The 15,867-nt window shown below is 42.4% G+C and overlaps 1 protein-coding gene across 3 annotated transcripts in view; it reads left to right on the top strand.

The window, feature by feature from the left end:
• Window positions 1-15,867, top strand: part of Col14a1 (collagen type XIV alpha 1 chain) — a 209,322-nt gene that overhangs the window by 188,350 nt on the left and 5,105 nt on the right. For all 3 annotated transcript variants that reach the window (XM_029469983.1, XM_021183602.2, XM_029469984.1), the window contains exon 45: window positions 1,160-1,348. In XM_029469983.1, the coding sequence (XP_029325843.1) occupies window positions 1,160-1,348 (189 nt within the window). The remainder of the gene's footprint in view (window positions 1-1,159; window positions 1,349-15,867) is intronic.

The following is a 15,867-nucleotide window of genomic DNA, read 5'->3' on the forward strand; positions in this document are numbered from 1 at the left end:
TGGGTTTTCATTCATAGTTGATCACAGGAATTATGCTAAGAAGCGGTATATAGGAAACAGGGGTGGGGGGTGGGGAGGGAGTGATGACAGCTGAGGAAGTGATGAACGACAGCTCCTGTCAAAGAAGGAAGTGAAAAAGACAGATTCCTCACCTGCCCAAACAGCGGAGGACGTGCCTGCTGATTGAGTCAGGAGATGGACCCCCATCACGCTCATAGTTCACTGTTTAAGGAAAGAATGCATTGGACATATTTACATGTACTAAATACATGTAAAATATGATTAATACTTTCATTTAGATTTAAGTATTTAAAAGGAAATAAATGTATCTGAGGAGGCAGCTCAGTTGGTAGATTGCTGGTCTTAGGTTCAGTCCCTAGCACCACTTAGCAATGGCATGCCTGTAATCCTGAGACACAACCCCCCATCTCAGAAACAACCCCCCAAATCCACAAAAGAGTGGGTGACCCTACACACCAAAATAATAAATGGAGATGAATAGTGGTCACCTGTAGGGGAAATGTCACCTTCAAAGATGTTGGAAAATGAATATCATGCTATTAGGACATTACTTATCATTGTTAAAATGTGTTCTTCCAAACTGAGTTAAGAGGTTATGAGAGAGCAACAGGATTTTATTATTATTATTATTCAAGCCTAGGACAGAGGCAGCCTGTAGCTGGGACACAGGCAAAGGTTCCTGAAAACCCATCTTGGCAACCAGAGTTGAGTGAAGACAGGCCTTGCCTGGGGATTGGAGAGCAGAAGGGTGGAGCGGGCTTCGTGGGTTGGAACAAAGACAACTAAGACATATGGAGGGAAATTGCTGCAGGGAAAGGCATCAGGGTGAGGGGTCAGGGGTCAGGTAAATGTTAGGGTGAGTGTAAAATTTATGACTTCTGTTCAGTGGTGTTTATTGCGATGCTGACATGAACTGTGGAATTCCAAACACATGAGATGTGACTTGAACGGAGCCTGGCCATTAACATCATCCTGGAGAAAAATGCAAAAACGCTAAGTTACACACACACATGAGCCTATCTCAGAAGGGTGTGCCTGTCCTCAGCGGACATCTGACAGAGCTGTTAGGAGGTTCTCAGTACTGCACTCCAATTTCCCCTTTAACTGTGTGACAGTTCATTCATCTCTTGTTGCTCAGGTCACATGGCCAGGTACACAGCCATCCTCAACCAGATCCCCAGCCAGTCCTCATCTATCCGGACCATCCAGGGCCCTCCTGGGGAGCCCGGGAGACCAGGTTCACCTGGAACCCCTGGAGAACAAGGACCCCCAGGTACCCCAGGCTTCCCAGGAAATGCAGGAGTTCCGGGGACCCCAGGAGAACGAGGTAAGCAGGACTACTTTTCTCACAGGCTGTCTCCAGAGAAGGGGACAGTGAATCAGCGTGTGACCATGGAGCCTATACAGTGACAGACTCTGAAATAAAGAATAAAATTAACTCTGCCCTTTTGACTAAATTTCTTATATGTTCTGAGACTGAGACAACTAAGCAACATACCTGTTTATCAGAGTATATCTACTGTGTGACAGAGTAGGGCCAGAAGCCCTACTCATGTCTCAGAGGCTTTTGTGTAATTGATAGCTGTCTATGTGAGTGCATAGTTTCTGGCGTGGGAAAGACGCCAGAAACTTGTCCCTCCGTTATGCCCCCTCAGATTCACAAACTTGTCTACAACTACTTTTCTACCTGTATGCAACTTATGCAACTTACCGAGTCCAGTTACATTGCCCATGTGGACCTCTGTGTAGGACTGACAATGTAGGATTGCGGCACCTGTCACAGGGTTCATGAGTGGCAGCCATTTACTTCCTGTAGTTCCTCATTTAGTGGTAGGGCCTTGTCAACTTTCTCCTCATCCGTATCGGTATATTGGCTGGTTCGATCTTACACAGGCAACCATATTGCTGAGAGTTCATGGGCGCAGCATCCCTGTCATGTCCAGAGAAGTCTGTTGTGCAATGGTTGTCTCAGTTCTCAGGCTTTTCTGTGATATTCTCTGAGTCTTACTTACAGGGGTGTAGGTAGTATCATATAAATGAACTTAAAAACAAAAAATCACATGATCACTGAATAGGTGTGTTTCTGCTTCTTCATTTTCATACATTTAATTTGTTTTTCTACCTTTCAAAGAAATCCTCTTCCCCTTGGGTTATGCATCTTCTTAGTGCAAGGTTCAGGCTAGTCCTCTCCTGTGCATAAACCCCACACTGATCACCCTAGTGCAGAAATATAGCCACCCCTGAACACGTGGTACATTTACTTCCAGTTTCATGTGCCTCTGACATTAGCTGACAGCTAGAGTGCTGGGCATGAGAGTCAGCGTGTTGTGATTGGCAGTGCACAATGCTTTTAACTTCATTTCCTCCATGGCTGTCACATTGATTATGGTCTGGTTGTGATTATCATGCAAAACACAAAGTCAGAAAGAAGGGCTTAATGCCCTTCCAATGCACCAAAGATCTGGCCATCCAAGGGAATGTCCTTCTGCCAACAGGGCACTCTTCAAGGGTGTTGCTGCTAGAGAAACTGTGACTCACAGAACTTAGAGCCAGCACCCAAGCCACTCTCAGCAAGCTACAAGTTGACTTTGCTCTTTATGGAAATCTGTACTCTGCTCTCGCCAAATGGAGTCTTTCCTATACTGCAAGATTAACTGAATGATTAGATCAGAGGAAAATCACCCAGGAGTTCTCAAATGGTAGCTCGACAACCGTTGAGTATATGAATTTCCATGGCATTACTCTATTGTATGTGTGTGCAATTGAATTTAAATTGAAGTCCTCAGCCATCTGCTCTCTTGGCCCTCCAGTTTTATATAAAAGGAAACACATGAAGGTACTGAGGCCAAACAAGGCTCAAAGTCAGCCAATGGCAGCACCAGTAGTAAGAAACAGGAGGCTTTTGGTTTTTTTTTTTCATTGTATCAATTATAATTATCATGATTACTATAATTATCTATAATTATATAAATCCATCTTAAGAGAGCACTATTTCATAATGAAAAATACATACTGTTACTCATCGGTATAATAACTGTGAAAGCAAGAGTAAAAGAAACATGGCTAACGGATAGTCTTTAGCACAGGCTTCAAATGAAGCTCTCTCTCTGCTGAGGCTGAAGACACACAGCCTCCTTCCGTTGGCCAGTGTTTCATCAGAAGTCCTCCATTTGGTTTCTCTGTTGTAGTTTTTCAAGCTTCTTAAAAAAAAACAAAACATGCTGTACAGTAAAATATATAGAAATATACATAAGTGAGTGGGGCATGTTGGCCCACAACTTTAATCCCAGCACTTTCAGGCACAGGCAGGTGACTCTTTGAGCTTAAGGCCAGCCTGGTCTACAGAGAGAGTCCCTGGACAGCAAGGGCTACAAGGGCAAATCTGTCTAAACAAAACAAAAGGGGGGAGGGGCAGGGGAAGGGAGATGTTTGAAATGCTGGTGTAGCCATGCAGTCATATCAAGCTGAAGAAGTGGAATGCATTCTTACCCTGCATTCCTCTCTTCATTTTTCATTAAAAGACCAGTTGATGTGTGGGTGGGCATGATTTAGTTTCATTTTATGTTGATGTGATAAAATATTTTCTTACAAGAGTAATTTAGTACTTTCCCAGAGTAAGAACCCCAGAGAAAGGGTTTTTATCTTAACTCACACTTGCAGGTGACAGTCCATCACAGCAGGGATGTCAAAGCAATGGGAAGTTAAAACAGCTAGTCACTCCACATTCACAGTGAAGGGCAGGGAGAAATCAATTGCACACACACACACACACACACACACACGGTACTCAGCTATTTTTCTATACTCTTATATAGTCAAGAACCCAAGTCAGGGGTCAGATACATTTTGAGACTGAGTCTTCCCACATCAATTAAGGCAGTCAACACAGTCTTCCATAGAAATGTCCATAGACCAAACTGCTCTAAACAGTCCTTCACTGAGACTCTCTTCCCAAGGTTGTGTCAAATTCACACACTAAGCATCACAGGAGATCTTGGATTTTATTATCTCAGTTTTAAAAATACTACTTTGGCATAGTACCTTTGCTTATCTCCTTCCTTTGAGAACTGACCAAATATTCTTAGCTTGTAGAGAGTACTAGAAAACGAAGGACAGAGACTTGGTCTAAGCAATGAGGGATGGCTCTCCACAGCTCCCTTTACTAACTCAGGGACTACTTTTGCTCATTCTGGCAGTCTTTCTCTCTGTCTCCTCCTTGATCCTTTGTCTCACTTCATCTCAGATTGTCTGACTCAACTTACAGGGAATCGTAGTCTGCCGGCTCTCTTCTCAGTTAGATTGTAACAGACAGAGGAGCCTCAGAATGGGAGGATTCAGAGAGACCAGCTGAAGTTTCCTTCACACACATCAATGCTGACTGATGGCCTCCATTCTGCCCAGCAGCGTGCTTTTGTTATAAAACCTGGTTTCTCATCTGCTTTCCCTTACCTTACTATAGTCAAAGAAAACGGTTTGTCTGTGGACCAACATTTTCTTGCTTGCTTAGTTCCTCTCATTACACCCTGTACTGCCCTTGGGTGTGGGCTCTTTTTTTTATCAGGATCAACCTTTACCTTCTTCCTTGTGTCCTTTAAATGCCACAGTCATGTACTGGCTTTTCTGAACTTCTTGACCTCTTGGGTAACCAACTAGGGTGACCAAAATAGATTTCCTGAATAGTCAATGTATCAGTTCTGTTTCTTACTCCAGTTGTTGATATGTTCATATCCACACTGATATCTTGAATTGAAAACAGAATATAACCAGGTCAACCATGAGTTTCTTTCTTTATTTGAAATGAGTTATTTACTCAGGATGAGATCTTTTTAATTCACTCAGAAAGAATCAATAAAATGTGTTAACTTCTGACTTCATTGACAATTCCTCTAATTCTTGAAAAATAGTTGGATCAAGGCACCATCCAACTCAGTATTTTCATTTTTTATTTCTCCCAGTTAAAACTGAATTTCATATTTGTTATGTTTCCTACAATAAATCAGCAAAGTTTTATTCGGCACAGGGATTTTGTGAGGTTTTGTGGCTTCTCCATGTGAGAGATAATACTATTATTTATGGCTGGAACTTATTCAGCATCAAACACCTCTGCCAATAGTTATCATGGACCAACGCACACACTACCTCATCCAAAAATTGGGAATGGCCCAGAGATGAAAGAAGGATGTAATACTGCTGAGTTATAGGCTGGGGGTGACAGGGGCCTTGAGATGTGTAGAAGTAAAGGGTTTCAGGATTTAGAGAAGGATGTGAGTGTGGACTTTGATAAGAAAGAGTGTTGGTAAATATGGAGCAAATACTTTGTGCTCGTTGGCCAGCACATTGTTTATTAAAAATAAAAATCCCATGAGATCAGGATTAGCTCCGTTATTTTTGTGACGTTGAAGGTCAAATCCAGGACCTTCCATATGCCGGAAAGATGTTTAACCACTGAGTATCATTCCAGTGCTGAATTAGCATACGTGTATGCGTGGTGTGTGTGTGTGTGTGTGTGTGTGTGTACATGCATGTTTTGGGGGTGCACACACATGTATATAGGTAAAAGTGGAGGTCAGACAACAATGGCCACTGTTACTCAGGTATTATCCATCCTGCCTTTATGAGACATCTTACCCTCCTTGCTAAGTAAGCTAAGGTGGCTGATCAGAACTCCAGGGATCTCTTGCTTTTGCCTCTGGTACTGGGATTACAAGTGCATGACACTGCTTACTCCTCCTTTGTCTTCTTCTGTTTCCTTTCTTGTTCTTATTCTTCCTTTTCCTCCTCCTTCAACTCCTTCTCTCCCTCCTCCTCCTTCAACTCCTTCTCCTCTCTCTTTCTTTTGTTTTTCTTCTTCTATGAGTTCTGAGAATCCAACTCAGATACTTGCATTTGCAAAGCAAACACTCTACTGGCTGAGCTATCATGCTAGCCTGTTTTGTTTTGAGCCTGTGCTGGCTTTGAACTTGCTATGTAGCTGGGGTTAGTTGTGAACTCTTGATCCTCCTAAGTGCTGAGATTACAGATGTGCATCACTATACCCATATACCCAACAAAACTCTATTTTAGGTGATGAAACTGCAGCAAATAGGTAATATTAACTGTTCAAAGTCACTGAGCAGAACAACCGGGTCTATATTTCACTGAAAGGATTTTTTCCTAGAGGCACGTACACATTGTACTTCCACATAAACACCAGTGATTGATCAGGGAATACCCTCAAACAAACACAAGTGAAAGGACATGGCATTGTTCAGATGCCATATGTAAATGACAGTCCATCTGAGAGACCAAGAAATGGCATGGAGGCAGGGATGGCTGCTGCATACTAAGATAACATATGTTTGTAACACAGGTGATACGCTGTTCAAAAATAGACCCAGATCTGATACTGGGGAGGTTTCTTGTGTTCACTATTCCTGTGATTTAAAAGTTAGCTGTGAGAGCTACAGATAAATTTGACAGATGGTGTTTGATATCAATGACAGCATCCCAGTAACTCTCAGCCAAGATTGTCACAATGGAAAGGATCATTGAGAAAACTCTTAATGTCCGTGTATCCTGCTTTAGTTCTGGAAAAAAATAACCTTCATGGGCCAGACCAGCTTGAGTAGAGAGGGTGTGTAAATGAGTTTTGTTAAGATTTGCTGCTTGGCAGTTGAATATAATAAGTCTTCCTGTGATCATTTTTATTACCATTGACAGTCAGTTGTATGGCACATGTTATTTATTTCCATTGCTATTAAGAATCAACCAAAATACATTTTGCTCTCTTCTCCCCACTTTGCATTTTTTGAGAGGTGAATACAGATACGTTTCCCTCTTCTCATGCAATGAGATGTAGTGTAACTTGGACTCCCTTTAGAACAAGTCCTCTCTCTGCAAGTCTGATGGTATTGTCCTAATGCACTGTCTCTTTAAGGTGTTTGGCATTGGATTTTCTTTCTATTTTCTTTTTCTTTTAATTTTTCTTTCTCCAGTGGATGGGTGTTCAGTTAAAAGCACTGAGCCCACAGTGATGTCTAAAGTGGAAGATGTGACATCAACAAGGCTTGTAAGCAAGCAGAGGCTGAGCTAGGCTGGGAAACCATCTCAGGATGGCTTCTGCACAGGGCATCTGGTGTCCAGGGTGGCCATGGGGGCTCATCTCCTCAACAGGGGACTCTCCATGGCAGTGGGTCATCACTTTCCCCAGAGCTGGTGGTGAACAACAGAAAACAGAGAGTTCGCATTGCCTTTCTGGGCTAAGTCTCCGAAATTCAAGCTTTTAATTTTGCCATCCTCTGTCTGTCAGAACCAGTGGTGGTAGTCAGAAAGTGCAGTTCATGTGGAAGTACAGGGAAGTACGTTCAGTCAGTTAAGTCCATTTTGGAGGGAGACAAAATCATGAGTCATCATTTAACTTATCACCCTCCTAGATCAAACCCACCCATGGGTAGCATGACTTCCTTCCTACTGCCCCCTTCCCTTTATTCTCCTTCCCCAGAAGATACAACTTCTCAGGCACTGAGAAATGAAGGGGATAAGAAAGGTCACTCCACTATGCCAACTTTTACCCTTCATTCGTGTGGTTTTCTCTCTTATATCCTTCTATAGCACTTAATTACAGATGTAGCTTTTTAGAATATACAGGTTTATAAGCTCCTCAAGGAAGTATAAGACAGGATAGAGAGAAAAACATTTCTTTAGGCATCGCCATCTTTCATAACACTGTTTCTGAGATGCATCACAATCAAGTCAAAACCATCCTCTAAACACATGAAGGTTTTTTTTTTTTTAAAAAGGCCGTTGTCAAATTGAAATCAGATCCAATTATGTCTTTCCAACCATAACAAAAGCAGTAAAGCAGTATAAATAAAGGCCTCTTTTTGCCATGAAAGCCAATATACTTATTTTTTTTTTACTTAAAAAAATTAAAAATCTTACCATGTAGACAGCAGTTCCAAACATATATTTAATAAATCAACGGACTGCTTCCTCCCTCATGAGTGTGTGACATGCACCATTAGCACGCAGGTGGAACAGACTCTCTTGCATTGGATTTTAGTGATTTCACTTTTGTTAATTCTAGCTCTCGGAGGAGACTCTGTTCTTGTCAAGGAACGTGTGCTCTGTTTCCCCAGGCCGCCTGAAATTCAATAGTTCTTTCATAAATCTTAGATGACGCATGGTGCTGATTGTTTGTTGGCTAGCTTCATGGCTGCTATTGCTCAATCACTCTAGCATCATGGTCAAATTGGAAGCCCAGGCTGTTGTGTGTATAGTGTGTTTGTGGTGGAGACGGCATGGTAGTGAACCATTCCTACAGGTGAATGAAGTGAGCATCACGTCTCAAGTTGACGTTGTTTTTAAGGAGATTTTATTACACCAGGTACTAACAGTTGGGTATCCCACAGGAGGAAGGGAAGGAAAGAAGGAGGAACAGAGGCAGAGAGGAAGGAATTCCTTTTAATTAAACCATACCTTTCCATTTTCTAGATTTTTTTTTCAGGGCTTGAACACAATAAATAAGTGCTCAGGAAACATAACAAACCCTACTTTGGATGATAAAACTAAAGTCGTTTAGCTCTGATAAACTCTTTTTGTGTGGGCTTTTGGATGTGGTATCTCAAAAAGTAAATATATTCATGATGAAATTAGTGTATTCCAAATGCACATTTTAAAAGTGAGTTAAAACATATATAGAAAAGGCACATGCATTAGCCTTTCCAGTTTCCTTTTTAAAAAGATTTAATATTGGCATTAGACGCCTAGGTAAATATAGCAAAGTAGCTCCATTTTTTTGAAGTTCTTTGGAAAATTGGGAAAACACAATGAGCTTTCTTATACACAAAATGTGTTCATTCAAAAAGAAGTCCTGTTGATTTTTAACACATTTTTATTTTAAAAATTTGTAGACTTATCCCAGTTCTCTGATATAATTCTTTTCAATCCCAGGGGTAGATTTGTTCAAAATTTGGCTCAATTTCCCCATTAACTACAAATAACATGAGTTCTTGATAATTTGTGCTGTAGATGATGTCATGTTGTTTAAGGAGGGATGTTGATGTTTTGGAGAGGAAAGTGACAGAGTAGCCTTTGCTCTGACACTCTTAAGCACCTGTGGGGTCACAATGTGAGTGCAAACCCTCATAGCAAAAAGCTGGGATTTCTGGTGCCTGACCTGACCTGTGTTCCTTTGTGCCATCCATGTACCTAGCTATGACCAGGTAACCTACAGCTTGACTGGCGACTGTATCTTTGTATTTTTTTCCATTTCTCCTCTTTCTTTTGCTGCACCTCCCCTCACACCCTCATACCCTCTTTTTTATTTTTAAACTGTCCCTGCACTTCAAAGGCTTGATAGTGACTTTTTGCTCTTGACAATTTATAGGTCGCATCTCTACATAGTTTTCCCCTCCCTTGGGAAGAGCTAGGTTTATTATTAATGTACTATTGATAGACATAAGACACAACAGACCCCTGCCCCAACAAGGAAGTTGAAAAAATATGAACAAAAAGAGTCTATGCTAGATATGCTGGCGAGTCAGAAATCCTGTGACCTGCCATTTCTGCTTTGGTACCCAGAAGAGAATGTGAGACTTTGTGAGACTTGCACAGCTTCCGAGAGTCCAGGGTCATTTTGGGAGGAGTCCTTGGGGTACTGCTTTGTAGAACCCAATGGGTATGGTGTACCTTTCCCAATCTTTCCTTGGGACATTAAAGCTCTAGGCCAGACTCAGAGCTTCTGACAACTGGAGACGGAAAAGTCTGTTCCCTTGACTCCAGTTCAGATGCGTAGGCCTCGGACAACTGCTTAAGCTCCGCCTTACCCCTTCCATATAGGAACCAAAGCCTATTGTCTCTTTTGGTCATTGTCAGTGAGTCAGCCAAGGCCTCCAGAGTTTCCTCGTTAGCGCGGGCGTCTGTCTTGAATGCTGTATTAGCGCCCTGAGCTGTTCAAGGGTGAACCCAGCTTTGCTACCAGTGGAAGACAGACTCCGATTGTCTCCATCTCAGTCTCTTCTATCATGGCTGAGGCTCACTTGAGTTCCCTTCTTCAGTTTTGTCTATGTAGCTTTTTAAGACCTCCTAATATCCGTCTTACCTTTGAACTTAATCCTGTCTCTGTTAAATTCATTTTCCCAGCAAGGTCTAGAGTGGTTTGTATTTTCTTGGCAGGGTCCTAAGTTATAAACAGCCAGATGCTAACATGAAAAAAGGCAAGAGGGAGAACTCTTTAGGAAGGTTCATTTACATCTAAAACAACTCCGTAGTTTCTATCCTTGGTCACTCTCCCACAAAGTATAGAGCCCCATATGATCTTAAGTCATCCTCTGAACCAAACACATGGAAATAGGAGAGCCCCGAAAGATGCATTGTGCTGAGTGTTCAATGCATCTTTGAACACTCAGCACAATGCACCAAGAAAGTCACTCTGCCTTTTTGTAAGTGGTACCAAGTACCCTGTGCCTTTCAGACACTAGAACCCACACCACAAGAAGGACAGACTACACGAGGATCTCATTGCCGGCATCTCCCTGGCAACAGACAAATAGAACACAGCTAAAGCCTTGCTTCACAGTCGCTGGCTTCTTAGTATAATGACATTGAAAGCATTCCCCTGACCTTGCATATCTGCCCAGGCAGAAATCCCAGGAATTTCTCCAAGTGTCTCAACTCAGGAAGAAGTGAATCTGCTCCTTAGAGTCGCATGAGATTCCTGCCTGGAGTGCTTGGGGGTAGCCAAGGGCACTGAATGGAATAAAATATTCCAAGTTGAAGGCCAATGGGCCAAAGAAAATAGGAAACAGACAACAAAGGGCCAGACATAGGACATGTAGTCAGTGAAAGTAAGATAAATTCTTTCAAGTTCAACCCAAATCCTACTCAGAGCAGAAGGCAAGTGGGCAACAGGACACTTGGTAATAAACTCACAGCTGACTGCTGAGTTGAGGGTAGAGGGACCATGCAGACCATTCGGCGGGCAGCTGGGAAAGCACAACCCTAATAAGAACCAACAAGCCCCAGGTCCAGCATCAGGGGTAGAGGATGCATTTGGCAGTGCATAGAAGTGCACATCCCAGCATGCTTCAATCGAAACCATGATTCTGTTGTCCTCCTTAAGCCAGGAAACTTGGCCTCAGTTTTACAGCTCTCTTTCGGGGCTAGTAGTAGAATCAGCCCCATTAGTGCTTGTGAAGACTAAAAATGAGCTTGATAGGTGAACCACCTGGCATTTCTATCTAGTGAAGTAGTGTTTAAGAATACCTTATACACTATCAGCCATATTTTTTTTCTTATCAATGCCTACAGTGGAATTGGCATTCACCAATTGTAGTTTGACAATCTTTTACAAAATATTTTATAATATATATTAATCGCCAACATGCACAACCAATTTACGCTTACCCCTGACTAGCTTACAGATGAATGATACTCAGACTATAGTTATTTTATTTGGCTTCGACAATTCCTGGGGATAACCCCTAATCTACTTTTCTAACTGCTATCCTGGCTACCTCTCCAGTGGTGTACCCCAAATACTTGCTAGCTACCTGCTACCTGCTCATGGTCCATCTCCCCTCATGGTGGCTTCCTCCCCTCTCCTCATACTTCCCCCTTCTCCTGGTCTCTTCTTACCCCTCTCTCTTCACCCACCCCACACCAGGTAACTCAAACCCCACCTATTTCTAATCCCTCAAGTAATTGGCTGTAACCAATTCTATTTAACCAATAGTTGGAAATCAAGGAACAAGGTTTGCACAACAAAATCTTGTACACATGAGAATTTACTTGTAGGCCCAGACCTTCCGGTACAGAATTTAGCATTACAATGCACAGCAGCAGGCCAAACATCAACAATTAATATCAAAGAATTAATTTTATTTTTTGACGCAGTGTCTCTCATACAGCTCAGGCTGCGTCAAACTCACTGTGTCACCGAGGTTGACCTTGAACTTATGATCCTCTTATCTATAACTCCAAGTGCTAGGATTACAGACACACAGGGAACTAGAATGGTGAAAATCAGTTTTGAGCTGGGAGATTAGAGTTGAAGCATCAGCCTCAACTTGGCCGTTCATCCCTCAGTGATGGCGGGGGTTTAGTTACAAGTATCGGAGTGTTGATTTAGGCAGGCCCTCATTTAGCTGCTGTCCATAAATCCTGGGCCACCTTTTCACTGTGAGCCTCTCACTTGCTCTGATACAAAAGAGCTAAATAAGGTTTGGTGACAGCAGTCAGAAGGCTCTTAGTGTGGGGGCAAGATGGACACAAAAGGAAGCAATTCGATGGGGTCAGAGATAGAAAAGACTGTAGGGAAGCCGTGAGAGTAGAAAATTCATCATTTGTCCATTAGTTCACTCAACAAACCTTTTTGACTTATGTGTCATGTGGAAGACACAGAGGGCTGGGATGTAGTCACAATAAGATGGATAACCCTTGACCTCTTGGACCCATTGTGGCTCTGCTTGTTACAATTAGAACGAAGGGTTCAGTTGAGACTTCAAGATGAGGCATTGCTAGGCACTTGGGGCATTTTGGGAGGGAATTTACCCTGTACGAAGGAAAGCCAACTTCTTCCTAGAAAGGACACTGGCATTGAGCTTGCGGGGCCCCATCTCATTGTTAAGTGGTCTCACTTTCAGCCTTGGAAAAAATAAAACCTAAAACCTTTGTTATGGACTGTAACTGTTGTGCTCTGTAAAGAATATCTTTGTGTCCACACTAGGGACTCAACCTTGTCATGAGCAGCTGCAGACTCATGTTTTAGGACTCTTGATTCTCTTGCCTTTTATCCAGGTCTACCAGGCTTGCAAAGGCATCTCTTGGTCTAACTTTGGCCCTTTAATTTCAATTCTTATTAACTCATTAATGGGGAGATGGAGGCAGGGAGGGGGCTGGGTACAGTTTAGTTCAAGTGTGATAAGGATGACTAATCTCCATTATGTGAATCATATGTGTACACAGACAAATATTAACACACTAGTCTAAACCTAGAGGAGTGTGGAGTTTACAAAAACTTCAAGGACAATAAAACCCAAATTTCCCTACCAATATAGCTTTGTATCTTTACAACTTTTGTTTTTCTGAGGCATTTCCATGGGGGTGGATATTTTCGTGAGGTTCTCAAAGGGAGATCACAATTGGTACTTGCATTTTAGATAGCACCAAATGATACTTACTTTTCTCTCTAGATTTCCAAAACCAAAGCAGCCAGATTTACCAGTTTGTATCTCCTTTGCCTTTTTCTTTCTGATGAGTAAGTCAGGAAAGTGGGGTTGCTGTTGCTCAGGATTCTTTCCTGGAGGTCCCTTCCAGCTAATTTCTTTTGCTAAGAGCGAGTCAAGATGCTCCTGCAGCTTAAGGCCATAAGGGGTCTGAGTCACTGGGTAGATGCTAGTGCGGAGCAGCTTAGGGTTAGTCATCATGGTTTCTTCTGTTTAATTCCTTCGCTATCAGAGGCTCCCCACACAGGTAGCCATGGGACTCTGACAGAAGAAGAGGGGATGTCTCTAAACATGGAGATTCATTTTAGGCCCCAAGCCCTGAGAAGTAGGAACCTTCACCAGCTAAGATGAACTAACTCCAGATAGCTTCTAAACTAATATGCAGCATGCTGTCTACAGGGGGTTTCGATCTGTAGTTTCTGCAGAGGCTCATGGTTTCAGTGCTTGCCTGACAATTGTTATTTGTAAAGTAGACTTTAGGTGGTGGCTAGGGATTTGGGGGTTATATCTAACCCTGGTTCCAGCCAGATCACTTTGCTTTGTGGTTTACCACAGCGTGAGTAGGGTCTGCCACATGCTTCTGCCACCATGAATTCTGCCATGCCTTTCCAGTGAGAAGGACCAAAGCTCCTTAACCTGTGAGCCCTGAAAAACCTTGTCTCCTTTAATGTGCCTCTGTTTGGTACTTTGGTCACTGTGACACAAAAGTAACACACTTACAAAGGGTGATTTTCTGTCTGGCAGCTTGGTTAGCAACTGGGCATGAGCCGAAGCCTATTGGAGTTAGTTGTGTGTCTTCAAAAGTCAAGGAGACGATAGTTATCTTTCAGAAATCTTTACGTCCCTGTGAGCTTCTCAAAGGGAGATCACAATTGGATATGTGCATATTGGGCATGCGTTGGATGGTGGTTGGTGTCCAGGGCAGTGACAGGAGTGCTGTCCTTTATTGGGATCACTTAGCACCGCCAAGGCCATGTGCAGTAGGAATGGGTGCTGTGAAGTGCTATAGTAGTTGGCTCATTAGATGATTGCTACTCAGAAAGGAGAGATTTTTTTTATGTCAGCGATACCATGGTATTTGGACCCCAGGAGATAATTACTAGGATTGCAGAATATAGCCAAACTGCATAGCCAATCATTATACATGCATTATTTAAAAGCTGTTCACCACTAGCTGCTTTCCTCCTTAGTCATTATTTCCAGAACAAGGACTATACCAACCCTTTCCTTTTTTACAACTTAGAAGCTAAGATGTTAAAACACTATTTCCAGCTGTCAGAATTCTTGATTATTACTTCAAATTTGTCTATAGTGAATATGTATTACACTTACGCTAAGGAAAGACTATTGTAACTTGAACTTGTAAATCTTTTTTTTTTAATTAGGTATTTTCTTCATTTACATTTCCAATGCTATCCGAAAAGTCCCCCATACCCTCCCTCCCCACTCCCCTACCCACTCACTCCCACTTCTTGGCCCTGGTATTCCCCTGTACTGAGGCATATAAAGTTTGCAAGACTAATGGGCCCCTCTTTCCAATGATGGCCGACTAGGCCATCTTCTGATACATATGCAGCTAGAGACACGAGCTCGGGTGGGGGATACTGGTTAGTTGATATTGTTGTTCCACCTATAGGGTTGCAGACCCCTTTAGCTCCTTGGGTACTTTCTCTAGCTCCTCCATTGGAGGCCCTGTGATCCATCCAATAGCTGACTGTGACCTTCTAGAGACTGCCATACCCGGGGATCCATCCCATAATCAGCCTCCAAATGCTGACACCATTGCATAACATACACTAGCAAGATTTTGCTGAAAGGACCCTGATATAGCTGTCTCTTGTGAGGCTATGCTGGGGCCTAGCAAACACAGAACTTGTAAATCTTTTAAGATACTACTACCTATCACATTTACTATTCTAGTTGACTGACACTTCTCTCCAGTCTCAGTCCGTTAGATGCTACTTAAAGAGAGCATTGTTAAAGAGAGATGCTGCTTTGCACCCCAATCTTCCCAAGCATGGTTGCACCTGAACACTGTGTAGCGGAGACACTGTTATGTGAGCTGTGGAACCTACTACTAATACAATACTAGCCTGTCTTGGATTGAGGCCAGTACATCTAAAGGGGCTATCACCCATCCAGCGGTCTTGCTGTAGAATATGATTGGATAAGGATGTGTCAGAGTATATTGACTGTGATGATATTTTAACTGTTTGAGTTGTGTGGTTTATTAAAGATACTGAAAATCAAGACAGGGATGGTAGTATACCCCAGCATTCAGGAGGCAGAGGCAAGCAGATCTCTGTGAGTTCGTGGCCAACCTCATCTATAGAGTAAGTTCTAGGCCAGTCAGGACTACATAGTGAGAAGCTGTCTCAAAAAAAAAATTACTGTAAATTATTTGGAATGAGAGGTCTGCCCAGTGGAAAAGAAACTCAAATAGGTTCAGACTTTTATGGGATTGAATCAGCCAAATCAAACACAGGCTTTCCTGAGGCTTCCAACTTCTTAGTGGAAAGTCATGCACGTCAGATCTTTGTTGTTTAATTATAATTCATGCCTTTCGCAGTTATATTATGGGGTGGAGCCAAAGGAAAATGTTAGACACGTCCACTTGTGATTCTTTTTTTTTTTTTTTTTT

Source organism: Mus caroli, chromosome 15 (assembly GCF_900094665.2).
Source record: "Mus caroli chromosome 15, CAROLI_EIJ_v1.1, whole genome shotgun sequence".
Classification (NCBI taxonomy): domain Eukaryota; kingdom Metazoa; phylum Chordata; class Mammalia; order Rodentia; family Muridae; genus Mus; species Mus caroli.